The 26,633-nt window shown below is 42.6% G+C and overlaps 1 protein-coding gene across 5 annotated transcripts; it reads right to left on the reverse strand.

Annotated features, from left to right (window-relative positions):
• Window positions 1-541: 541 nt before the first annotated feature.
• On the reverse strand, window positions 542-26,633 carry SETX (senataxin). 5 transcript variants are annotated; one of them, XM_069031557.1, is made up of 26 exons: window positions 26,530-26,633; window positions 25,320-25,500; window positions 24,037-24,217; window positions 22,534-22,744; window positions 22,251-22,360; window positions 21,561-21,780; window positions 21,301-21,420; window positions 20,128-20,299; window positions 19,455-19,545; window positions 14,766-19,001; window positions 13,836-13,935; window positions 13,243-13,419; window positions 12,372-12,601; window positions 11,688-11,855; window positions 11,404-11,560; window positions 10,472-10,573; window positions 9,930-10,042; window positions 9,167-9,238; window positions 8,746-8,895; window positions 8,149-8,256; window positions 7,279-7,466; window positions 6,564-6,656; window positions 5,789-5,953; window positions 5,192-5,329; window positions 2,734-2,821; window positions 542-2,246 (listed from the first exon to the last, which is right to left on the reverse strand). In XM_069031557.1, exons 3-26 carry the CDS (start codon window positions 24,214-24,216, stop codon window positions 1,182-1,184), a joined length of 8,454 nt encoding a protein of 2,817 aa, XP_068887658.1. In that variant the 5' UTR covers window position 24,217; window positions 25,320-25,500; window positions 26,530-26,633; the 3' UTR covers window positions 542-1,181. The 5 variants fall into 5 exon arrangements, 4 of the variants coding, with proteins under 4 accessions (XP_068887658.1, XP_068887659.1, XP_068887660.1 ...); XM_069031558.1 differs by lacking the exon at window positions 26,530-26,633 and adding an exon at window positions 25,812-25,895; XR_011155534.1 differs by lacking the exons at window positions 25,320-25,500; window positions 26,530-26,633 and adding exons at window positions 2,351-2,444; window positions 24,334-24,676 and having other exon boundaries at window positions 2,159-2,246.

Here is a 26,633-nt window from a genome sequence, read left to right on the forward strand (position 1 = left end):
AACTGGTACCAACACTGCAGCTCGTCCATATTCCCTGAGACCTGCACTCTCAGGTTATCTCCACACAAAACTCAGTGCATGTGAAATGCTGCTCTTCACCTCCTGAGGCACACACAAGCTCCAGAAAACAAAAGGTGATACTTCACAGTGACCCAAAGGGATTCTTAGTAGAAATAATTCCACTTTTATTGTGAAATGTTATAACAAGAGGAAGGTTTTCTTAAAAATAATTTGGTTTTTTGCCGTCCTCTTATAGTGGCTGCATATTCTTCATCAGCACAGTGGGAAGAATCCAGTAGTAACACCTAGAAAGAACTACCTGCTCTTTTTATCCCTGTGGATCTCCAAAAGCTCCATACAAAGAAACTCAAGTGATATTACCAATAACTGTTAACTACATCTTGGACCAAGATCCCACACTGCTGTTGATTCCTCCTCACAAGGACACAGTGGGACCAAACAGACCTCACAGGCTTTAATCTGCAGATTGTGTTGCCACTGCAACAAGAAAGGGATTCCAACTGATAGAGCAGCAGCAAGAGCAAAACTCAAGGCACATTTATATAAAACAAAAACTCTTCTGTTCCTATAAAAACAGGCAATAAAATACACAAAATAAGTAGAATTCTCTCAATTCAACCAATGTACATCTGCCTCACTCCTTCCTGAGGCAGTAGTGGAGCATGAGCAAGAACCACTGCTACCACATTTTCAACATTCAGTTTTGCTATGAAATAAATTAGACATATTAGTGCAAAGGGAAAAGAAGTCTGTCTTTTGGGTTTTGGGGGTTGGGTTTTGTTTTTGCTTTACTCTGGTTCTTCATAAAAAATTACATCTCTAAGAAATTAGCATTTACACAAGGAAACTGCCAAATATCTTAAAATAATTCTGTATACTGTACAAATATACATCCTTAAACATTTACAACCTCAGCTTCCTAGATGACTAAACCCACTGCTCTTTCAAGCAATGCAGCTACCCAACTTCTCTTTTCAAAACCTCAAAGGTACCATCTGTCAGGTATTAAGTCCCTCCACAATTAGGGACAGGATGGGAAAGAGATCTGATAGTAGTCGTATCAATATAAGGGGGTTCCAGCTGTGCTAAATAATTTAAAATACAGTCCCTGCTAGACAGAAATCTGGGAATAGATTTTCAGTAATGAGCCAATAGTAAAGTCAGGGAAAGATCTTTCTTCTCTTGGCAGAGCTTGAGTCTGTGTTCTCTGGTGATTCCTGGGATGGTCTCCTTGATAAACCACGAGGGTCTCTGTTCCACTCACTGCTACTGCTCTGACCTCCTTCACTGGGGGCTTTGGAACTACTTTTGGACACAGCTGCTCTCTGGTCCCCCTCGTGCTGAGCTGTGGGAGGGGCTGTGGGAAACACATTGCACTGTCCTGGTGTTTGCTGGGCCTTCTTGGCATTTTCTGTTCTGCAAATCTGATCCCTGGCAGCTGAGGACATGTCCAGGCCTTGCTGTGGTGTTGATCCTGGATTGCTCTGGGCTGACCGATGGCCGTCCTTCAAGGGCTGCTCTTTCCCTTTGGCTTCAGTTCGACTGGCCAGGCTGGCCAGCCTTGGGTCCCGTGGTTTCTCTGGGATGGCAGCAAGTGCTACAGCCCCCGAGGATGCAGGGGTGCTGCCCCTCCTGGAATCTGCAGCTGCAGCCCCCGAGGATGCAGGGGCACTGCCCCTCCTGGAATCTGCAGCTGCAGCCCCCAAGGATGCAGGGGTGCTGCCCCTCCTGGATTCTACAGCTGCAGCCCCTGAGGATGCAGGGGCACTGCCTCTCCTGGAATCTACAGCTGCAGCCCCTGAGAATGCAGGGACATTTCCCCTCCTGGAATCTGCAGCTGCAGCCCCCGAGGATGCAGGGACATTTCCCCTCCTGGAATCTACAGCTGCAGCCCCCGAGGATGCAGGGGCACTGCCCCTCCTGGAATCTGCAGACAGAGTCCCTGGAGGCTGTGTGGGCCCTTGGGTTCCTTGGGGTACTGCATGGCCAGGGCCAGCAGCAAGTTCCCGTGGGCTGTTCCCAGAATTTCCAGGCTCACTCCTCTTGCCACTGGAAGAACCAGCCTGTGCTACAGAAGATACTGTCCCTCCTTTGGCTGGGAGCTGTCCTGGTGGCCTGAGCTTCAAAATCCTCAGAGCCTCTTTCTTGTAATTTTTTTCTGTTGTCCTGATAATGGCACCTCTTTTCTGAGCATCCTGAATCAAGTTATTCCAGTTTTTATCTTCCTTTAAAAAAAAAAAAGAAAAACAAGAAAAACCTGTTATCAGCAAGACATCAACACAAACGGACAGAGGTGTCAGAGGATGCACAACCTCTTTAATCAAGGTACCTGACACAACTGTCATGGAAACCACTGTTATGTTCCTTCTGGAATGGAAGAATCTTATGTTTCAGGTGCGAAACAGCAACAGACACTCTGGCTGCTGTAACACAGGGAAGGCACTTTGAGCCATCAGAACTTCCAAAAAATGACCATTGCTCAATTTCCAGGGGTTTCGCTCCCTGCCGCGGGGCTTTGGCGCCCCCTAGCGGCGAACTAACCCCCCCCCCCCACACTCCCGCACCCCCTGCCCTTGGGAAAGCACAGAAATCCAAGGACTCTCGGGACACAAAGTTTATTCCCTGGCACTGGAGAGGTTTGAGGACGGTGCTCAGCCCCCCCTAGCCCTCAGGGGTGGCTCACAGAGCCCATTCCATTGACACTGCACCTACCATGAGCGTCTGCAGCCGGCCCAGGATGAAGAGGCTGAAGCGGGCTCGGGTAATGGTGACATTCAGCCGCTGGAGGCTTGCCAGAAACCTGAGTGACAAGACAAAAACTAAGCTCCTAAACTACTTCTTCCACAAGGCTTAAGGGTTATGAGAAAAAGACATAAAACTAAATGTCGCTGAAATTAACGGCAGCACTTCCTCCCCATCCCCAGACCCCGAGGCAGCAGCCCTGCCTTACGTGAAAGGCTGAGCATGAACTGTGTTTTCTTTCTTTCACCACTGATTCTTTGCAGGGAATTCCAATTCTTTCCAGCTCTTGCTGTTGATGTTTCCTTTCTTAGAGCAAATCCCCTCTTAATGCCAACCACTGCTTCCTTAAGTGTTCCTCAAAGTACTGAGGACATCAACCTCACTTCACCTATCAAGACTTTAAGCTTCTTTTTGACTTGAACTGAAATAGATTAATAATATTTGGCATGATTAATGGGAAAACACCCTACTGAAGTACTGAACAGTGCACATGAATATTTTATTTTAAAGGTGACCTGCACTGGAAGCACATCAAGGCAGACTTTTGCTTTGTCATGCTTCAAGAGGGGAGAGTATATCCTTGCAGAAGTTTGGTTTTGCACTAGGAAAATTGCCTAGTTTGGTTTTCAGGGATCACAAACCAAGGTACTGAAACCTAAACAAATGCTGAGTGTATTCCTAAAGGTTGATTTCTGTTAGGACTCATTTACCAAAACTCAAAAAAAGCTTTATGAGACTAATATCAACTATTTCTACTTTAATGGAAAAGCTTCCAAAATGCACTGCTTATTCTAACACCATCCACAACTCGAAAGTCCAACTTTGTCTGAGCAGGTTCACTATCAATGCCTGGCTCTGTGGTCACTGCACTGAGACCTCTGCAGCAAATTCACAACCCTGCAGTGAAGGCTGCAAAAACCACCGAGTCACCTCAAAAACTCTGGACAGTGCAGGGAATAAGAGAAGCAGGAAGCAAACAGGGGAGTGGATCCAGCAGCACAGATAGAGTTCTCTAGATCTTGAGAAATGAAAGAGAGGGGACCTTGAAAAGCTACTAAGTATTCCTGACAGCTTTTACAACTGAAAGCCAAGAAGATTATTTTCTCAGGAAGGGGACAGGGGGAGAATCCATTGTCATCCCTTGGTGTTTTCTTCTCCCAGTTACTTTCAGAGTAAATTTAATGCAGGACTAGCAACCCTGGAGAACAAAATACTTCACTCAGGCTACAAGATCGTACAGGTAAGGGTGTGGCAAACTTATCCCATCACACCTTGCCAAGGTCACCTGACCCTGAAAGAGAGATGTCCAAGCCATCAGCATGTACAGCTGCTAAGGCACTGCACTGGCAAAGCTTGAACATATAAACCTTTATATATTAATGTATAAACACAGTAAGCTGGAAAGTTCCTGCTGAAAGAGCAGACCAGAGGTTTAGTCTCTTGTCAGCCACAAGAACTGGCAGGTTCCAGATGCCTTCCATTCCCAAACTCAATCAAATTAAGAAATCTTCAAAAGGCATCATTGTTGTTTACTCCAAGATTTGGATTCTTTCTTTTCCCAAAGTATCATAGATCAGCACAATTAAAAGCCATTTTTCTTGCAATCAGAGAATGAGTATCAGAAAAACATAAGCAGCTTAGTGAAACCTGGTATGTGGAAACAAAGGTTTTTGTTTATGTGACCAGACTTCCTCTAGTTTAACTTAGAAGGCAGTGAACTCTAAGAAGGCATATTTCATATTTTCACTACCATTCTTTTAAACTAAAGTGATCTGCAAGGTAGAGAAACAAATCAGCAACTGCTGGAAGTGCTCTGGGGGGTAAACAGCACACTCAGTGTTTAGTTCCTTCTGTTTCAGACAGAAAAAACCAACACAGAAAATTAGGAAATCTGCAATCTTGAATTAAGACCTCCTGCCAATCTCCCCCTAGCTCAGAAGATAAGCACGTTTGTCTACAAATCCCAGATCCAAGTCTGCTACATCACATTCCAAGTGACATATACAACTAGTTAACAAGACTTTTATGGATGTTAACGGGACAGCATCATCCACAGAAGAGGGGGTTCATTTTAAGAACAGCATTCAGAAAGTTACAAGGTGTGCCAAAAGCCACAAGAACAGTAACTGCTGCAGTAAGAATGCAAAGAGCCAAGATCCCAAGGCCAATCCTGCCAAATCCAGGCAGTGGCAGGATAAGGGAACTGTGCAAAGGGATCAGCACATAATACAGAGCACACCACCAGCATTTCCCTGCCCCTCTTGCTCAGACTTCTCAAACCAGGAACACCAATTCATGCGCTGAGATACCCTTTAATTCTGGTAGAAGTGACTCGTCCTCTGTAACTTTCTTACCAGTCCTATTAAAAATATGACCTTCTCTACTGTGTCCCTGGAAATGGGGTTGCAAATCAGTGCAGGACACGTACCCAATGGATCCTTTGGTGCTGTTGGCCAGCACACATGCCACAGTGGAGCCTTCGGAGCTGTTTGCCCGCACACAGGACACGATGATGCAATCCTTCTCCCGGCCCTGGAACGCATCCACTGTGTCCACTTCTCCTGGGCTGTTGAAGAAATAGAACTTAGCAGCTTGCTGATTCTGAGTTGGATTTCTAAGCAACATAGTGATGCAAAGAGCCTAAACACTATCCTTAATGCTTATGTCAAACCCATAAGCGAGTTTCTCCTTCAGTGTATGAGCCTAAAGCTGAATTTACTGTTCTGAGATCAGCATCATTACTGAAAATCTGTTTGGGTCCACACAGCGTGGAATTTTAGGGTCTTTTGAATCAGGTTATTGAGAACAGCACTACAACCAAAACATGTATACAGATTATAACTAAGAAATGGCACAAGGAGACTGTGCCTGTTTTAAGCAAAAGGGTTACATGTCCCCTTTAAAGGCACAACCAAGTACAAATTTTAGCAGTACAGAAAGAAGCTGGAGACTTTTTGCCATTACTTAAGAGGATAAACAAAGGATTAATATCCAAGGCCCATTTGAAAGCTTGTGGTTTCTTTACCTGTTATTCTTAAACACACTTTCCAGTTGTTCCTGAATTTTCTTTTTCTGGGCACTGTAAGGGGTAATTATTCCAATGCGACGAATGCCCAGATCCTTCCTTTTTTCTTTAATTGTTCTAATTAGCTCCATCACCAGCTTCACTTCCCGAGGATTGCTGTAAGAGCTGCACAGGACACAACGGAAACATTACAGAAACATCTTTGAGAGATCTTTTCAATTCAATGCTTTGGCCCAGTTTGATGGGGGATTTTGAGTCACAGCCCCTGTTTTGAACTTTTGCAGCTTTTTTCACCCAGAGGCTCAAAGATCTTAGCAAGCAGACCCTGATGAGGGGCTAACCAAGCCTGGGAAGTGCCGACAGTGAAAGGCTGCACTTCCACATTCCCATGCACCTCCCAGCTGTGCTCTCCTTACAGAAGAGGCGAAGGGGAGGACTGAGCCTGCCACCTCCTGGTATCTCCTCAGTGTGCACCTGGGAAAGGGAAGTCACTGATTAAATCATGAACTCAAACTCTTACTGAAGTTAGCAGAGACTGCAGGCATTTACTGGCATCTAATAGAGAGACAAACCAGGATTAAAACCAGTTTCAGATTTCAAAAAATGCCCAAACCATTCAACCTCTTTTTTTCATAAAATTAAATCACATCAGCTGGAAAATGCAGTTCTAGCTACTTGATGCATATTGGAACAACAGAGGAGAGAAGACAACTCTTCTGTAGGCAATTAATTCTCAGAAAATCTAAACTTTGGCTGAGTAGAATGCAGGACTTACTCATTGTCTCGCTCCTCACGACCATCAGCTACATCAAAAATCAGGTAGGGCTGGAATGGCCAATCTGAAGAACATCTGTTCTCCTCTATTGCCCTGGAAGTAACATTTTCATCACTAGGCAACCATACAACTAAAAAATTCTAAGAACTGATACTTCATTACTTTACGTCATGGTTATCAAACACAAGCAACTCTCCGGGATGAGAGGAACTGGCCTCAAGTTTCACCAAAGGAGGTTTGGATTAGATATAAGGAAATTTTTTTCACAGAAAGGGTTATAAAGCATTGCACTAGACTGTCCAGGGAAGTGAGAATCACCATTCCTGGAAGTGTTCAAAATCACGTGGATCTGGTACGTGAGGACATAGTTTAATGGTGGAAATGGCTGACACTTGAGCTTCATGGTCTTTTTCAACCTTAACCACTTCACAATTGTAATTTTGACCTCTTTTCCTCCACAGAGTCCTTAATTTTCCCTGCTACCCAAATAGTTTGAGGCCTGAAAATGAACTCTCAGCACTCTGTATATGCTCAGCTTTAAGGGATCTCACCTCACCTATCACACCCAGCACTAAAAGACGGAATGCACATTTTCTCCCCTTAACCATCTTTCCCCCTCCCACAACCTCAAGAATTCCCTCACAAGAATACCCTGACATAAAAAAATTGCTTTGAAATACCCCCTGCCCAGAAAGGAGAACAGAGAGCTACTCACTTGGCAGTCTTTAGAGTCCTGCCATAAACATAGTTGGATGGGAAGAGGCAGATGTCCGGGTGCATCCTGTACTGCACGGTCAGCTGCACCACGGGCAGGCTGCGGAGCACGTTCCTCTGCACTTGCTCCTCCAGGTGCCTCTGCAGACGGGCCATCAAGGACTGGTCGTAGCCATACTGCTGAGCTTTCTGCCACAGGGAGAACAGCAGATTTCATTTGGGACCTCATTCCCCAGCTGTCAAAGTATTTGGTGTTTTAAACTTCTAAATCGCTGACAAAGTGGCAACTACTCACACTTCAGTTTTCTATGTGTGTTGGTCTTATTATCTCAGTAAAGGCCACCTGCACAAATCTGAGTTTTTGTGGGTAATCTTTAGCAAGACAACTTCTCTTAGTGAGTCACAACACACTAAAATTTTTAGAACATCAACCGTAATGAAAAGCAAGACTTTCCAGGTGGGATCTTGTCACACAAACACACAACCTGTAGACAATTTACCCCTCTAAAGAAGCCAGCCTGACTTTCCTCCTTTCTTTATCAGGAGTGTTGAAAACAGTCCTTATATGTGGATACAAGGACATGCTTTTATACATTTATCCTTAGAAAACACCTGTAGGGTCAGGAAGTCCCCATACAAACAGGAAGTCTTCATCCTCCTTAAGGAACGGGGTAGTGACTGAAGCTCCCAAAATGAGGTAACAGCCTGCCAACAACACACCATCCCTCACAAACCAAGTGTCCAGCTTGAAGCTTGTATTGCCCCATTGAAATGCATCTTTTTCTCCCCCTTTAAATATTTTCTATAGATACTGTTCTTAAACTATAACCACTCCATGGCAAGAAAAAAAGCAAAGACCTTGAACACTTACTAGTGATTTGACAGTAGGAGGGAGCTGTTTGGGATCTCCAACAAGGACAAGTTTATTGCAGCGATGGATCAGTGGAATCAGTGTTTCCACCTCACAGGACTGCCCTGCCTTTTGGATATGCAAACAGGACAAAAGTAGAAGTTGTAAGCAAAAGGAGGGAAGTGTGTTAAATTTTCTGTAACACAGCCAGAATAACTGAAATGCTTTAAGTCTTCTAAAAAAATTAAAAAAAAAAAAAAAGAGGAAAAATAAGGACTTTTCTCTAGTAAAAACACTACCAACAGATTTATTTTATTATTATATATGCAGAGCTCTCCAAACATATAAATAGAACCAAACCATCTGGAAATCTCTACAGCAAAAAAATGTGGCTGAAGTGTGGTTCTAAATAAAAGCTGTCTACCATTACAGCACCAAACAAGTCAGGAAAAGAATCAATTACAAATTATTCTTTCTCCTCATGGTTCTACTGGGGACAGACAGGGCAGGCAACCCACAAATACTCCAGCAGCAGCCAAACAGCCCCAGGCTGCCTGAGCAGAGCACAGGGCAGGCGTGGAGGTGGAAGAGGCTGCAGGTCCCAACAGCTTCACTGACCTCATCCACGATGACACAGCTGAAGGGATCGAGCCCCTGCCGTGAGAAGGCCGATTCCAGCAGGCTCCCCCCGCTGGTGCTCAGCGTGCAGCAGATGATGTCAGACTCCAGGATGATGTCTGCCTGCACTTTCTGGGAGTGCACCCGAACCTTCAAGCACAGCAGGACACCCTGGTTAAAATTCAGCCTTAACTGCAACAGTGAGTGCTCCTCTTTGGGCTTTTTTCCCCAATATGCAGCCAGAGTACACCCAGATTTCACAGCTGCCTGTCTGTAACTTACTCAAGTTTATGGCCTTGATCCATTTACCCACTACTTTATAAATGCTCCCAGCTACATCAAAACCAACTTTCACCACAATTAAAGGACACCAAGTATAAAAATACATCAGCTGAAGTTGATTAAAGATAAATTCTCCTACCTCCTTTAGCTGAGAAGCAAGTTGTTGTCTCTCCTTTGCAAGTCTGCCAATTTCATCATTTAACATTTGACTCTAGATGGGGGAAAAATTAAAGAGAAACCACCTTTAGCACCACCCATTTCCCATATACCTTCTTTCCTCCCACACCCTGAATCATTTCCTAAACATTTAGACTTGCTCAGGCTGTCTGTTAATTTCAAACGTGTCTGAAGAAGCCGATCAGTTTCTTGGAAAGTTGTCAACATACTTAGGCTCTGCAACACACAATACTAGATCTTACATTTTTGTGCAACTGGGAATTGGTTTACCACCAGAAAACTCTCATTTGAGTACAGTTGCCAAATTTTTAGACAAAAAAAAAAAAAGGGAAAACTTCAAGTGCAACACATATTCCACAATCTTAGATCACGAGGTATCTTCCTATATTTTCAGTGAAACAAAACCTGAGCTTTGAAACATACAATCAAATGAAACCATTTATAAATATGGTTACATTAAAATCTAATTGGTGACAGAACCAAGTGAAGACTACTGAATGCTAGAGCAACAAGTGGCATGATCAACCAGTGGAAAATACTGGCATAAATAAACAAAAAATTCCTGACGTGAAGTTCTTCATTCCCTTTCATGGTGCTACCAACTTTTCCATTAGTTGAAAAAATAGGTGAAGAGACAGTTCTGCTTAGAGGTGACATCAAAAATCAGAGTTCTTTTGATGTTATGAGCACAAAAACCCAAATAGGATTAAAAATTGTCTTGCTACCTCTCTTTTCTCACATCTGTGCATGGCACGCTCTCGAGAAAGCATATCCAGCTTCTGATCCAGAGCTTCTTTCTTCTTCTGGATATCCTGGTCACAGTCACCTGGCTTTCGTTCTGTAATAAACCAAAGGACAACACACAGGAGGAATAGAAAAACTGTTACAGTAACTCCAAATTGGACAAATTGATTTTTTTGCTGCGTTTTCCCATTTTCTATTGAAGTTTTATCCTGTACAATGAAGACAATGAGAATTGCTTCCAACTGTAGCTCTCAAATGCTTCATTCCTTAAAAATGATGGCTTTAACGTGTATGTAATGTAATTTCTTAAAGAAAAAAGTCACCTTGCTTATTTCTTTCCTTCTCCTTAGATTTCGGCTCATATATAAACTACCACTTCCCCACTAAGACTGAGAAAAACAGTGCTTCATGAAATACTATTGTAGAAAAATCTTCCTTCTTACAGGAACACATGGTCCATGTGGAAAACACCACCAAGCTCTTACAGAAGACTGAAGAAAAGTCTGATTTCCATGTTACTTACTCATTCTGTGTTCAACTTGCTTATCCAGGCTGAACCCCCGGACTTCACTGTTGATTGATTTTTCAGCACCAAGTCGCACTAATTTGATATCACCACAATTTCCTGTTTACAAAATCAAAGTTCAAATACTGTTAAATTACTCCAACTGTCTCTATGCTTTGCTATGACAGTTAAAAAAATGTAAACATCATGGATATCAAACAAGGCTTTTCCTTTTCTACTTATCTGGAGTTTTCAGCACTTGACTTGTACTTAAATGCAGCTACAAAAAAATCAGTAATTCCAAACTCCGAAAAATAAAGATTTTGCCCAGGTTTTAGTGGTGGCTAACACTAAGAATGTTATTTTGAATAAATAAAACTACCTCTTATTCTCAGGTTTATCTAAAACTTCCAGAGTTCCCAACTTGGACAATGCTGCGTCCCATCAAGTAATGCAGTTGGTAAGTCAATACCAAATTAATGTTTGGTTACAATGCAGATATTTCCCCCCTTGTCACTAACTAGATGTAGAATTCATCTACTTCATATTAGTCACAAACTGGGAGGAGGAAAAATGAGAGGCTCTGACACATGAAAATTTTCAGTCTGTTTCCCATGACCCACAAAGTCCAACTTTATTCAAAATAAAGGCAAAAGACTTGTGTTCAAATCCCCAAAGAGTACTTAAAAACTGGTGAACTTAAACCAGCAGCAAGAGGAAAGGGTCAATGTCTATAGAAAACAAAGTGTCATTTATTAAAAAAACCACAATACACCTTTCAGAAAAGCACATTAAAGTTGACAACAGTACAAGGATGTACCAGTCATGTTCTGCAAGAGGAAGAAACTGCTCAGAGGAGCGTGTAAGTACAGTACATAATCAACTGTTTCAATTCCTCCACCAGGTTTTGCCCATTTAACATTAAAACAGAATTTTAAAACAAACCATACCCAAAGGCTCCTGTTTGTTTTGGCATTTTTCCTTAAATGCAATGATGATCTTTTTCATGAGTTCATCAAGAGCAGCATTTGATGGTGCACAGACTAGAAAACGGTTTGGCTTAATCTTGGAATTTTTTTCCCGAGCTGTTTTCTCATTCCTAGTGTTCTGTAGATTAATTAACAACAAACCAAAACAAGCTCCTTAGATTGTTTTCATTTGAGATTGAGAAGCCAAATAGTACATTCATGTAAACCAAACCCCAGCACATGACCATCCCATCATGTTCACTTACTTCTCTCAAAACACGGGACAGAAGTCCTACAATAGTTTTTGATTTCCCTGTCCCAGGTGGTCCATGGATAAGGCAGATTTTGGGAAGTCCTGGGTGTTGCTTTACCATGGCATAAGCTGTCTCAATGGCTCTCTTTTGATCTTCATTGTATTCATTCATATATGAAGCCTGAAGGAATAGACAGGGCAAAAAAGTAATGAATTATTGTTGATCAACCTATCAACCTTCCACATCAATTTTCTGTACTTTCAGAATGTCCTCACCCCTCTAGCTATAACTCAAAAGCTGGAAGGGCAGGGAAGCTTTTGATTCTAGGTTTTATCTAGATGCACACAACCCTCCCTTGAAAGTTGTAACAAAGGTTTTGTTCACTCTCCACACCTTTATTTTACAGTGCCCTTTCCATCATAGGTTTCATTTCCTGAACACTTCCCCAGTAAGGGGAAAGAAAACTGAAAGCAGTTTGAAGGGCACCTACACCAATACAGCACAAAGACCAGAGCAAGTTCAGACCCCTCCCCACCCCATGAGCCAGCTCTGAGAAGGGCAGTGTCTCAGTGCTTTTAAAACTTGGCTGTTTGCTCTTGGTCATCTCAAAAGCCAGCATGAAAAAACAGACCTGCAAAACTCACAGGCCCAAATGCCTTCTTTGTGCACCCTGGCACTCCCAGCTGCAGGACTTACAGCACTTCCTGAGGCTACAGGCAGATCTCTGGGACAGAAGTCGTTGTAACTTGGATTTATGATGGGTTTAGCCAGGGGGCTCCTGCTCAGCAGCAGAAGACCTTTGAACTTTCTGTGTGTGGTCACTAGGGAGCCAACCACCACACACTTCACTTGCTTATGGATGAAGAACGACAGATTGCCTCGGGTTTGCACAGTAAGATGACAGGCAGTTTGCTGCTCCTTTTGTCCTGTTAAAGAACAACAAGAAACCAAGTTGTTCACTCAAAAACTATCCAAATCATTAACTGAAAGATACTCCAGTAAGTCACTCAGTGAATTCAGCAGAACAAGATGCTGTCTTCTACTAAGGAATCAACAGTGAATTCTTGCAAAATCCCAACACTTCCCCACCCCCACCAAAAAAAAAGACCAAACAAAAAACTAGTGCTCTGTACAACTACTCAGATCACTGCTTCAATAAGGCAGGTACTGGGTACTTGGTAATCCAGGTAATTAACAGTTTCAGTTCCCAAGAGAGTGACAATTTTAGTCAGTGAGATTGTAGAAGTTCATGGCACGTTGTATCTCACGGCAATACCATCCTACAAGTGCGTGCAGAGCACTTCCTCATCACTAGTTTCTGGTTTTACAGGAAGCAGTAACATTTGCAGCGAAGGAAGTCTCTAGAAAAATTATGAAAAGCAGGGCTGCAGCTTCATTTCCTGACTTTTTATAAAGCTTCTAGCATGAAACAGACCTGCTACAGAGGAAAACCAACTCCATTTCCTCTGAGGCGAGTGGTATATTACAACTACCAACAGCCAGCTATGAAGAAGCATTTCATGGCACCAAGAAGGATCCCATTTTTATTTCAAGCCCAGTTACTCACTATTTGCATAGCCAGATGGACGAGAAAATCGTGTCACAAGGCCAACATGATTCACTTTGTGGTTCTCCATCCCACTTTCTTCCCCAAAAGTGTCCTTCTCCTTGTGGACCACCAAAAGGATTAAGTCATCCTCCTTTGGATGAAGCTGCCTTGCCAAATCACTCTCTCGTAAATGAGCTACCCAAAAGACAAATTAAAATCAGAACATTGAAAAGAAAATGCTTACAATTATTTTCTGACTGTAGAAGTACTGTTCACTTTTAAAGCTGTTAAAGGCTGCAGGAAAAGATTATTGTGAAAATTTTAACTCCATCCTGCGCTCTTAAGCCTGAGCACAGCATTATATAAAAACAGAGCAAGCCAAGGACAACTTTATCAAAACATGCTGAAGAAAAAAAGCCCAGATGAAAGATATGGGAGGCAGAAATTCCCTACAAAATATGTATTTCTCTTACGTGCACTCTGTAGAATACCAAAGTTGAAATCCTTTCTATATTTAAAGCAAACACAAAAAACTCTACAAGTGCCAGCTCATTATAAAGCATCATCTTCTTGAAAATCAGAAGATTTTATTAAACAAAAAAACCCCTCACCTGTAAAATGTGCTGTATTCATGTCAGCAGAAAAGTTCTGTAAGTAGAAGCAGTAACTTTTCTCTCTTACTTTCTGGTTTTCTACCCATTCTTGTGCCAGCTACACATTGAAAAGGAAACAATAATACTTTGAAGGGTTTAGTGTATCAGAAGGAAAGCTTATCATGACTCAAAGGGGAAATAAATGGAACTATCAGACTGTCAAGTAAATTTACCAAGAGTCCTACCCATTTCTTTTCTTTCACATAAGCATACCCATTACGTATAAACACACAGGGCAAACAAAAGTTCTTCCTTGCCACTCACCCATTTAATGTACTTTCTTAAAGCTCTTCACAACTACTCTTGAGTTTTCCCTGACTGCGTTGTCACCGTAAAATATCAGTATTAATCTGGCATTGACTTTATTTTCTACCTTATTTCAATAGAAGTGATGCAATGACTGAACTTGAAAGCATTCAGACACTGATTGAAAGAATACTGTGTTTTGTCACTATTAAACTATAAACCAATAAAGACTAGAAAAAAAATACTTCCTGGATTAACCTATTCTCTCATGTTTCTCAACAGAAACCAAAACATTAGTATTTATCCTCTTTTTACAGACACTGTCATTGAAAGATCTCAGTTTCTTAAAAGATTTCTGGTTTAAACTTTTTATGCTATAGAGAGAGGAAGCATATCCTTTGTCACTCCTTTTATTGTGGGTGCACACCCAGGAAAAAAGAAAAACTTCACTGAGGTGAGTAACTCTGGTAGTCCCCAGTCCTAAACACAGCTGTTTGGATTATCTACCCCAAATCATTCCTCTATTCTGATCTGTATCTGAACATTTTCAAAGGTAAATAGAGGACATAAACCAGGTTTTGATCTCTCCATAAAATTTAGTAGTGTTGATGAAACCAAACCAAAAGGCAGAAAGCTACTTACTGTTTCAAAGGCATTGAGCATCATCAAGGGGAAAAACGTATTAAAATAGTCATTGTAGCCCTGAAATTGGACAGGAACAGAGGCTACTACGGACTGCAGAAGATTATTGGGAGTTCCAAAGTGGCTGAAGTTTGCAAACATTTCGTAAGTCCACTTTAGGACTTGGTTAACAAAAATGCTGTGATCGCGCTGCTGAGCGCCAAGAAAGGAGGAGTAGGTTTCTCGGCCAGGCCCTCTGGAAATATTTGAAGCATTGTCATAGCGTCTATTTTGTGACTGGAGAACATTATTGGTACTGAGGGCTTGAGGTACATTACTGAAACTTGGAGATTTGTACGTTGGATTTCCTGCTGGTGCAGGTTTTGGGTACAGTGGTGGCCTGACCACCACTGGTTTGGCCGCGTTCACTTTGCTTTTTGAAGGTGGGGGTAACTTTCGGACATCCTCAAGATCTTTGCTGAAGGCTGCATTCCGTGAGGAACTTGCTGAGCTGAAAATTTTGGTAGTGGAAGGCTTTCTTATTTTAGGTGGCAGGAGAGAAGGCTTGGCAAACACGTGATCTGCCCCTGGGCTGGTGGCTGTGTGTTTACTACAGTATTCTCCAGGTTTTTCCACCTTTTCCATACAGTCTTTGTAGTTACATTTCACAACAGCTGAGGGTTCGTTCTGCTGAAGACTTTCATCAACATCCATTTCCTCTGGGGTCTTGCTACTTACAGCAGCATCTTGAACACTTTCCTCCTGAGAGCATAACTCCATATCCACAGGATCTAACTGAGTTAAAAACAGATTATCATCACCTTCGTCACTGCTTTCATCTGATTTACACCCATTTTGCTTTGAAGTTTTCATCTCACACTCAGGCAGGACAGTGCAACCTTTTCCTGAAGACTCATTTTTATCATCTCCAAGTGCAGTGGAAGAGAGACTTGAATCCATAGGGACAGGAGAAACCCCCACACTGTTACCCTCCCATTTTCTGTTCCAGTCTGAAGAACGAGGCATTTTAGAGGCACTTGCCACCTCCTCCATAGAGAGGCTCTCAAATTTTCTCTCACTGGCAGAGGCACAAGCAGCCTCTTCTCTTTTTTTCTCCCTTTGGTTTTCAGCAGATTCTTTAAGAGATGCCAGTTCAAAACTTTGAGGCTTTTTTCCCCCAGGTTTTGCACCCGCTTTCGTAACTTTGTTTCTGCTCTCCAAACTTCCTGCAGAAGTTTTCACACTTCTTTTGGACCTCGCCTCCCTTGAATAGCGACGGTCTTGGCAGATGAGCAGTTTTTTATTATGTTTCACAGACAAACGCTGAGCCTCGATCTGTTGGGTCCTCTTTTTCTGTGCAACTCCAATTCTGCCTGCAGCTTTGCCGTGGCTGCGCAGCAGAACCAGGCTCTCCAGGGAGGGCTGGGACAAGTCAAACGCCTTGCGGGGGCCCTTCTTCAGGCCCAGCTTTTCCACAGTCGATGCTGGAGCAGGACTCTGCCGAACTTTTCTTGGAGGAACCACAGCAGGCATTGACCTGCCAGGCTGAGAACGCTCTGGCATGCTTTGAAGTGGTGTTTTATTTTTGGCTGTTTTAACAACTGGAGGTTTTTTAGGACTTCTCTGAACAGCCAGTGCTGATTTACATTTTGCTGTGGTCTTCCGTGGGCTTGTGCTGTTTTTCTTAAGGGCCAACTTGGAAGCTAAGGAGAGGGGAGATGTAGATGCTTTGGGTTCAGGCAATTTTGAGTCCAGAGTGAAGCCTTTAGCAGTACCTTTGTCTACACATTTCTCCAGCTGACCTTTTGCATCTTCCTTACTAACTAATTCTTGCAAGGTTGAATTAGTTGCTTCTTTTGTATCATCAACTACTTTCTGATGAGAAATACCCTCTGTCTGCTTTTCTATCGAGCTTGCGGCTTCTTCCATGGTGTCATCACTTAAGTAATCCAGATCATAACCCCAGAAATCTAAGTTATTGTTCTGGAACTCATCTGAATTACTCCTCTCAGCTGCTGGTTTAACGTGATCTTGTTTATACTCCTGAGTTGTTTCCACAGCATACGCTTGAGTATCTTGCCAAGCTGAAAAAACCTCAGCTTCTGTTTCAAATTCAAAGTACTGAGAATCACAATCATCCAGTAACGTGGGAGAGCCTGGAGACTTTGATTCTCTTTTAGTGTCACTATCAGAAATGCTGCTGGAAGCTGAAGACTGCCCTGCACACACATTTTCATTCTTGGTTTTTATTTCCTCCTTGTCAGACATGCTTTTTTCTTCATCAGAAGAGTCTGAAATTACAATGACTTGATTGTTAGGGCCAACTGCACCACAGGGACACCTGGTACTTTGGCCCTCATTGGAAGATCTTACAGTACCTTTCACTTTCCTTTTAATATCAGACACATTGTGGTACGCTGAGCTTTCCTGGCTGGACACAACAGAAAAATTGACACTTTTAGCATAAGCAGCTAAAGATAATTTACTGAGCTCTCTATCAACCTGGGAGTCTGATAAAGCATCATCTTTAGAAACCGTCTTCACAGAATCCTCCTCTTTATTCCCCACTGAACTGTTCTCCCTCTTGAAATATTCTGAAAACTCAAACAACCTGTCACTTGATTCACGCTTCACTGACAGTGGCCTGATCATATCCCTCTTGTTTTCAGAGCTAAATGGAAAATAACCATATGCTGAAATTTTATCCCTACAGAAGGTCTCAGAAGTTTGATTTTTGCAGTCATATTTATCCAAGTCTTTTAAATTAGGCTGCTCCTGGTTTGAAGTTTGCATGTTAGAGTTTTTCCTAGAGAAAGACATCAACGATGAAGCTGATTTTTCTTCTGTTGATACTTTTTTCGGTGAGGTGTCATTACACCCTAAAAGCAAAGTACTGTCATCTTCCTTCCCCTGCACACCAGGTTCATTTCTAGAGTTAGAGGAATCTAGTGATACTTCCTTGGACATCTGTTTAGTAGGGACCAGTGTGGACTGGAACACACTGTTTACACTTGTCTCCTGCATACTTTTGCAATTCCTTGAAGATAGGGAATCAAGATGAGTTTGAGCAGACAGATGGGGTGGTGTTCTGGGTTCTGCTTCCTGTTTGATTTCTAACTCTCTGCCTCTCCTGAAATCTGAATGCTGGGCATTTGAATTAAAGCACTGATCATCCACGTTGCATTTCCCTGCCACAAGATCATAGTTCCTATTTTCCTGAACTTTCCCACCTTCTTTTGTTGGCAGTGAGTTCTGTGGGAAGATACACTCCTGAGCTGTCAAGTTATCAGGTTCCTTTTTAATATTCATCAAGAGGCCTTCTGTGGATGTGCAAGATGTTGAACTTCTAGATGCATCTCTGCATTCCTCTTCCCAGGCATTCCTTCTCCTATGGAAAGGGTTCTCTTGACAATCTCTGCCTTCCTTCGACATGACAAATGGTGAATAAAGGTCCTCTCTCTCATGTCCACTCATCTTGTATCCATCACCACATGCATTCCTCTCGTGCTTTATAGAGATGGTTGGCAAAGCTGTTGAGTTCGAACTGCTTCCTCCAGCCAAAGAGGCGCTCAGTGCTTTGCCATTTATACTTCTTATAACTTGCTTTAAACACATTTGCAGCTCCTGGGTTTCCTGGCTGCTCAGCTGCCACCCCACAGCTCGATTTCCCCGCAGGAGGAGGTTGAGTTTGTCCAGGTACTGCTTGCAGAGGGCGTGCTGGCCGATCTGGTAGCCCTCCTTGAGCAGGCTGCGGATGAGCTGCACGCAGGCGTGCTGCACCGAGTTCGGGGCCTGGAACAGCCCCGCGCCCGAGCCCTTGGCACACAGCCCCGGCGCCTTCTCACTGCACCGCGTGAAGGCTCTGCTGGGCAGTGTAGCACACCTCACCACTGCCTCCACCCACTCCTGGGAGCTGATCCACAGCAAATGCAGGCACTTCTTGCTTCTGTGCAGCTCAACAATGGACACTAAGATGAGGAGGAAGAACTCAGAGATTTTGTCGCACTGCTGGATTCGTTCGATGAGGATGTCTTTGATTTCTGAGCAGAGGTAGTGGATGACCTCTACTATATAGGCTACACCCAAGTCCTTGAGATCCATAAGGGACTGAACAAAGGGGATGAACCAGAGGAACGTGCTGTGATGGACACGCATATCTCTGCCAATGTCAGACTGAAGCATGTTAGCCAGGGTCTGCATATCTTCATACATGTTGGGGCAGTACTCTGGGCAAATGGCAGCTTTCCATCCAGCGTCCTGAAAAACACATTCACCACACAACATCCTCAGTGACATGCACACCTACACAGTGTAATATGGCACCTTTTTTGTACCCATAAAAGTTACTTTCTTTCATACATATGTTCATTAAATGGTAATCTCTCTTACATCCCAACATAAGTCATTAAAAAATGCAAAAAATAAAGAGTCCACAGATGTATAAGGAACTAATTTCCTAAAACATTATCTATGAAATTGGTGCGAAGTAGTAGTTCCTTTAAAAATCATTGTGAACTATTCAAAGACACTGTCATGCTGGCATAATTTAACCTCAGAGAATCAAAAACACATTTAAAGCCTTTAAAAGACATTTCATAAATGCAACACATTGACATCAAGAGATGAACACACTCAGAAATGTTTATTCTTGACAATGTCATTCAGTGACTACAGTTCAAAGAACAGGAATATAAAATGCTGGTTTAATACCTTTTGAGGCTTTTCTGTGTTATAATTATACACAATCTGACTGCAAGAAATCATGTCATCACCGTAGTCTGACTCTGGTTCAGATTTTGTCCTAAAAAGAAACACAAATCATTACAGACTCACACAAAACCCTAAAAAAGTCAGGACAGACATTGCTTTTCAGATACCAAGTGACCACTAGAACTTGTCAGTGATAAACCATACCTATGAAAAGGTACCATATTTAAAAGTGTAGAGCTTGTTTTATCCAGCTTGTAAGAGGTGGGGGAAGCAACTGTCTCAGGAAAAAGTTTTCTATTGAGTCATGGATTTGCCTATGTACATAGAACAAACGCCCAGAATGCCATCAACTGAAAATTCAAGAATTCCCATAAATTTACCAAATCCCAGACACGGAAAATCTTCATTAACCCTTCAGTGCAAGTTGGTTGTAGCACTAAATAAACACTGTTAACTAACAGTCTTCCCAGTTCAGGAAAAAAATCCTAACAAGTTTAACACAGACATGCTAGTTGCCAAAAAGAAGTGAGCATGTATTTTTTTTGAAAGAACCTCACAATTTTAGGAGACCTACTTCAACTTTTCTTTGCTTGAAGTTGGAAACATGATATTTTTTTAATCGCCATCTCTCTCCCCCCCAGCACAAATTACAGCAGCACTGACAAGAACTGACCTCCTAAAACTACTGCGAATATTTTTGATTTCATTGTTGTAGCTCACACTGTTTATTATGGTTTGAAAGGCTTGGACAGGATCAATAAGCTGACCCCAAACTTTAGATCCGAGCTGATCCAAAATAACCATGAAACAATGCAGGGCAGGCCAGAAGGGGTCAGTGGAATCATCTGAAACACAACAGCAACAGGGGAGAGGGTTGAAATGCAAATCCTGGACATTCTTATGCTAAGCAGAAATTGCAAGAGCTGGTTCTCATTGATCTTTCTAAAATATCAATATGAAAGTATTCTAATAAGTTGCAATTGTAGTTTTTAACCTGGAGAAATAATTTAAAAAGTCAAACTCTCTTATCTATACAGAGACACTGCTCCTTATGGAGTCTTAAATCAACAGGAGCCTGAATGCTCATTATTAATATTAAATAATACTGATGTTTCCCAACTCTATGAAACTGATTCTTTCACACTGATTTTTGTAGGGCTGTACTAAGAAGTGGCACAACCTACACAGCTATTTATTCTTTTGCTTACAGAGCTAATTTATACTTCACATTTATAATAAAAGCAATTGGTTCTTTCAAGTGTGTTCTTACTCCTTCACATAAGAAAATATACCCTCAATAAACACAAAGTTTATAAAGATCTGCTCATTTAAGAAGCAATCCTGGTCTTGAGCTCACAGGCCATTCCCAGATGATGCCATGGCAACCCAGGGGGTTACCAAATCTGAATTCTAAATTTACAGCTGCAAAAGGGAGTCCCCTCAAAAGAATAGATGGAAGAGTCAAATTTTAAGGCAAGTTGCAGAAATTCAGGAGTTTCTTTACTTTAGGACTCAAAATTCAAACTTTATGCCACAATGAAACGTGCATTCTCTATGCACACGCAGCCTGTACATTAAATGAAAATAGAGACAGAAATTGTAGATTTGTCCTCTCAAAGCCTGCAAGTCAGACTTGGCAAAAGCACTGCCATCCCTTCTCCACTTCAGACTTTGGATGTCATCTTCCAGTATTTGCCAGTATTGCCCAAATATTGCACCTTCCAGAAGATAAACAGGCCTCATTCATAATCACCTCTCATTACACTACCAAGAACTTAACCAGGAATTTGATAAAGATGAAAAATGGGCTATAAACTGTCTTAATCTCAGCATCAAAATTAGTTACCAGCTGCTTCTTTCTCCATAGTGTGAAGTATAGACTGCATGAAATCATTTTGTTTTTCAGGGCCCAGTAACAACGAGTCCATGGCTTGTTCTTCCAGCACTGACAGCAACATGCAGATCCCTACAGAAGAAAAAAAAGAAGCAACCTGTCTATATATTTGAAAAAATACACAGCACCTATGAAATTGTAGAGCTCTGACTTGGAAGAAGTGCTTACAAAGGGGAGACTACACAAATTCATTTCTGATCATAAATACTCACCCAGCCAATAGTTCTTGTAGTTGGCTGTATCATACAAATGAGCTGGCAGAAGGATGAGTTTACCCTTTTCAAACATTGAAGAGCTGTAAATATCTGGATTCTCAAAAAGCCCCAACTCAATAACTTTGAACAAACAAGTCAGCACTTCCTCTAAGTCATAGTAATCATCCCTGTCAACCTTCCCTAAATTCCTTGCTGTTAGGATTGCCCATCGACGAATCTAAGGATTGAAATAAAAAGTTATATATTAATCAAAAGAACAAATAAAACCACAATTCTGTAAGAGGAAGCACTGCTATTACAACTGGAACAAAGGCATATTTTTATTAATAGAGTAATTAAAAATAAGTCTTCAAAATAATCTTTGAAATAGGCTTGCTTTATGTACAAGATTATGTTGGTGACAAGGAAGCTATAATTCAGGGTAATACCTACAAAGAAAATTCCTTAGGATTCATGTGCAACAGCGTAGCAATTGGTTTGTACTAATGTCATGTTATTTACATGTTACTGACCAAGATTTTCTGAGAGAACTGCATACTGTAACAGATGTCAAGTTTTATTTACAGATAAATGCACCACACAGATTTTCTAAAACCATGCAAAGAAAGCATTCAATGCCCTCAGTATTAACATGGTGCACAAAACCAGGATTGACTGGAACTCAGCAGAACAGAAAAAGGAACTTACCACCTCATTTGGGTGTACCAAAAAGAGATAGATTCCTGGGTATTTCTCAAAGACCTGAAAGGAGTCGTGACTTAGTTCCATTCTACAGAGCACTTCTACACACAGCTCACCTAAAAGGGTAAGACACAGTTATAGTAAGGACTAATCTACAGGTTCACATAAAAATTTATTTAGCATCAAAATAAATACAGACATTGACACTCTCTTTTAACTACTATTTATTTTCACCTCCTTCAGTAGAACAACACCATTCCTTTCTAGAGGGATATGATCAGATACGTACTGACTTTCTTATGCAGCAGCAGATAGGGGTATTTCAGTATTTCCAGCAGGGGCACTCGCAGGTTGTTCTCAAAATTTGGGCCCACATATCCAGACAGACGTGTCTCCCCATTCTCATCTATCAGAAACAACTCATCATCTTCTCCAGTTTCTTCATTCATGGATTTCTCCATGTGGGCAACAAGGCGGGAGGTTTCCAAGTCCCACAAGTCCTATTCAGTGGGGGAAAACAACCATCAAAGTGCACTTGTAAAGAAAGCGATTGAGGACATTTATTATAACCTACAGAAATCTTAAATTATGCTTTCAAAGCTTGAAATCTCATTTTGAAAAGTTTCTTTTTACGCATAGTCCAAAACACTAAAGCTTTGAAACAGAATTCAATTATGCAAAGTCCAAATCTCTCACTTTAGAGTTAAGACTACAAAGTCACTTTTAGAAGAATAGTCTTCAAACCAGAAGCAATTTCATAATTCTGTTCAATATCCATATTCATTTCAATACTTATTTCAGGACACAGCTTAGTCACAAAACTTTGTTCCACTGGCCAATACACAGAAAGACACAATACAGGAAAAGATTGTATTTATAAAGGAAGATAGGAAAAGCATTTCTAAAATCTTGCCTTCTTACAGATTTTGCAATTAGTGGAAGGAAAAGAATATAAACAATGCAAAAAGACTGACTGATTTTCTGGATATTTGCAGGGATTCACTCACTTAACATTACCCATCTTAAGTAACTGCTCCCAACCTCAATTAGACACCAAGTTTATTCACTGCTGCATTACACTGCAGTAAATGGGCACAAAAAGGAACTTGCAGTAGGGTCCAAGCTCTCTTATTTCCAGTCTATGGAACTTCCAGTCACATGGAATTACACTCCACAGACATCTAGCTGACCAATCTAAAGAACAACCTTTTAGACCATCTGTATTATGATCAATTAGCTACAAATACATACTTCACATACCCAGATGGGAAAATAAGCTTTCCAAAAATATAAAATTGAATACTAGTAAGGGAGGATTACAAAGGAGGCTTAAATTTTTTTGATTAATTGCAAGGTCTTGCAAGGTCAGATCTCTGAAATTCAAACATAGGAGAAAACTATGACTGAGAAGTGAAAGTGAACAAAAACAGGAACAACCCAAAAGCTGAAGAGAAACCAGCGGAAAAGAGAAAATACATTAAAGAAATGAGCTGTTAGTCTGGCAGATGTTCTTTGTTTCAGATGACAAACCATCACAGCACGAAAGAAGTCCAAGCTATAATGTCTAGTCAGCAACTTACAACTAATGTTTTAGTTCTTGCCAGTTTGAATATATGCAAAACAAGAGGGTCTCTGTTTTACAATCAGCAGTTTGCAACTCCATATAAAAACCCAAACCAGTTAAAAAGCAATGCAAACTATTCCCAAAACCCAATTAAACACAACCCCTGCATAAAACTCCCCCTACGCTGAGGCTGGACCACAGAAGCCTCTTAATTAATCTCTTAATTACCTCATGCAATCTTGGACATTCTTCCCTCGATTTGTGGTATTCAACCACACACTCCAGGCAGTAACAGAGGTCATCATTGGATCCTTCAAAATCTTCCTGGGACAGTCTTTGAGCAGCATAGTGCTTCAGGAACTCGGTGGTGTCAGCACCACTCTGTGTGCACCATCGGCATGTGCTCATTCTGGGGGTACAAAGAAGCAGGAATTAAAGTCCAAAGCCTTCAGATCGCAAAATATTTCCTTTCAGCCACAACAGGACCCAATTTTCAAGTGTGGTGAATGCCAGGATTTCAGTTACTGGTTAGCAGCCTCCATGCAGGTGCTCTTACAAGATACAGGTGCATGCAGTTAAACAGATTAAAGCATTAAAGGGACAGCACACAAAAAATGCCTGTGGAACAGCAAACAGTAAAAGTAAAGCACTGAAGTCAAATGTGCAAACTAGGAAAAAAAGGGTGAAAACTCATTTTGTTTACAAAAAAAAAATCTCCTTACCCACACATTGCACAATTTCCAGAACTACAATGCAAAGCTCTTTATATTATTTTACTGGTGTCTCTGGAATCTAGGTCTAGTGGCACAAAGTTTAATTAGCTTTCTTCCTTAATCTCCTGCTAAAATTTGTAGGTCAACAAATCCCTGTTGTCACAAGCAAAGGATATTTACACAGAACTTTCCTCTGTTATTTTTATAGACAGAGAGCGTGCTAAAATTCTCACCACAGATTGCTTTCCTCTAAAAACAAAAATTCTTCACTAAGCAGCAACAGAATCATCTCAGATCCTGCTAGTCTGAAAAATTCAAAAGAACACTGGACTCACAGAATTGTTTGGTTTGAAAGTGTCATTTCATTCTACTCCCTGCCACGAGCAGGGACACCTTCCACTATCCCAGGTTGCTCCAAGCCCCATCCAGCCTGGCCTTGGACACTTCAAGGGATGGGGCAGCCACAGCTTCTCTGGGCAACCTGTGCCAGGGCCTCACCACTCTCACAGGGAAAAAACTTTCTCCTAATACCCAATCTAACCCTGCCCTCTGTCAGTTTGAATCCACTTCCCCTCATCCTATCACTACAGATCCTGATGAAGAGTCCCTCTCCAGCTTCCTTGTAGGCCCCTTCAGATAATGGAAGGCTGCAAAAGCATGAACTCTTGAACTATCTATATAAAAAGAAAGATGGTAACTACTTCTTTTATTCAGCATAACAAAAATAGATAAAGCCAAGCTTTAAGTTTCCTCATACATACACATATTCCAGGAAAACCCAATAGTTGTGGCGTTTACCTTTGAAAAAAGAAGCTATTTGCTGTGCAGGTGTGCCAGGTCACATGGTGGGAAGGAGAACAGCGCTGCCCTGCAGCCAGGGAAGGGCCTGAGCCCTTCAGCCATACATGTCCTGAGTGCAGAGGGCAGAGGTGCAGCAATCCACCCCCTGGTGACCAAGTCTCGGTAGTATTTCAAAGATCTAGAGCAAAACAGAAATCAAACCACTGAATGACAGAATCAGTCCGGCTGGAAAAGACCTCTGAGATCATCAAATCCAACCTGGGGCAGAGCACCACCTCGTCACCCAGACCAGCGCACTGAGTGCCACACCCAGTTGAACACCTCCAGGGATGGTGACCCCACCACCGCCCTGGGCAGCCCATTCCAATGTTCAACAACCCTTCCAGTGAAGGAATTCCTACTGATGCCCAACCTGAACCTCCCCTGGCACAGCTTGAGGCTCTGTCCTCTCCTGTCACTCATTGCCTGGGAGAAGAGGCCAACCCTCACCTGCTATAACCTCCTTCCAGGCAGCAGATCAGCAGAACTCGGTTCAGCTCACACTTAAGAATTGCTCTGGTACTTAGATTAATAACTGCATTAAAGCATTTCATGAAGAGATAAGTACGATTTGCAGGAGAATCCCTTCCGTCATTCAAATGCGGACACAATGTTTGTCTCGTTTTTCTCTTAGAAAAAGCACAAATATTTACCTATGTAAGGAAGTCGCTTAAAGGAGCGTGGGCGGGTACACGAACCCCAGTTGCGAGCAGCACCGTGCCCTGTAACGCTGCTACCGACACCCCGCACCGGCTGCGGAGCCCCGGCACCCACGCATGGAACGCCCGAGCACCGAAAACTCTTTCGGCTTCGCGGCTGGAGCCGCCGCAGCCGCCCCGGTGCCGGCCCTACCGCAATCCCAATCCCAATCCTACCGCCATCCCAACCCCGACCCCAACTCAACCCCAACACGAACCTCAACCCCTGGAGCGCCCCCCGACAGCTCCACCTGAGCGCTGCCCTCGCCTCGGCCGCCCTGCCCGGTGTCCTCCGTCCCTTCCCGCCAAGCGGAACCCAGCTTGGCGGGGCAGCGCCTGCCCTGAGGCGGCGTGAGGGACCGACACAAAGAGTGTCCCGGGAGGAGCGCGGGTTCCCCGGCGGCAACACAACCTCCAGCGTGGCGCTGGGCGCACACACGATCCCTCTGCTCGTTGCTCGCTCCGCTCACCTCACGCCGCTCCCGCAGGCCCCTCGGTCCGCCCGGCCCGGCCCGACGCGGTCCGGCCCTCCCGGCACCGCCGCTGCCGCCCTGAGGCCGCGGCTCTCCCCGCG

The sequence above is a fragment of the Aphelocoma coerulescens genome, chromosome 17, assembly GCF_041296385.1.
Source record: "Aphelocoma coerulescens isolate FSJ_1873_10779 chromosome 17, UR_Acoe_1.0, whole genome shotgun sequence".
NCBI lineage: Eukaryota > Metazoa > Chordata > Aves > Passeriformes > Corvidae > Aphelocoma > Aphelocoma coerulescens.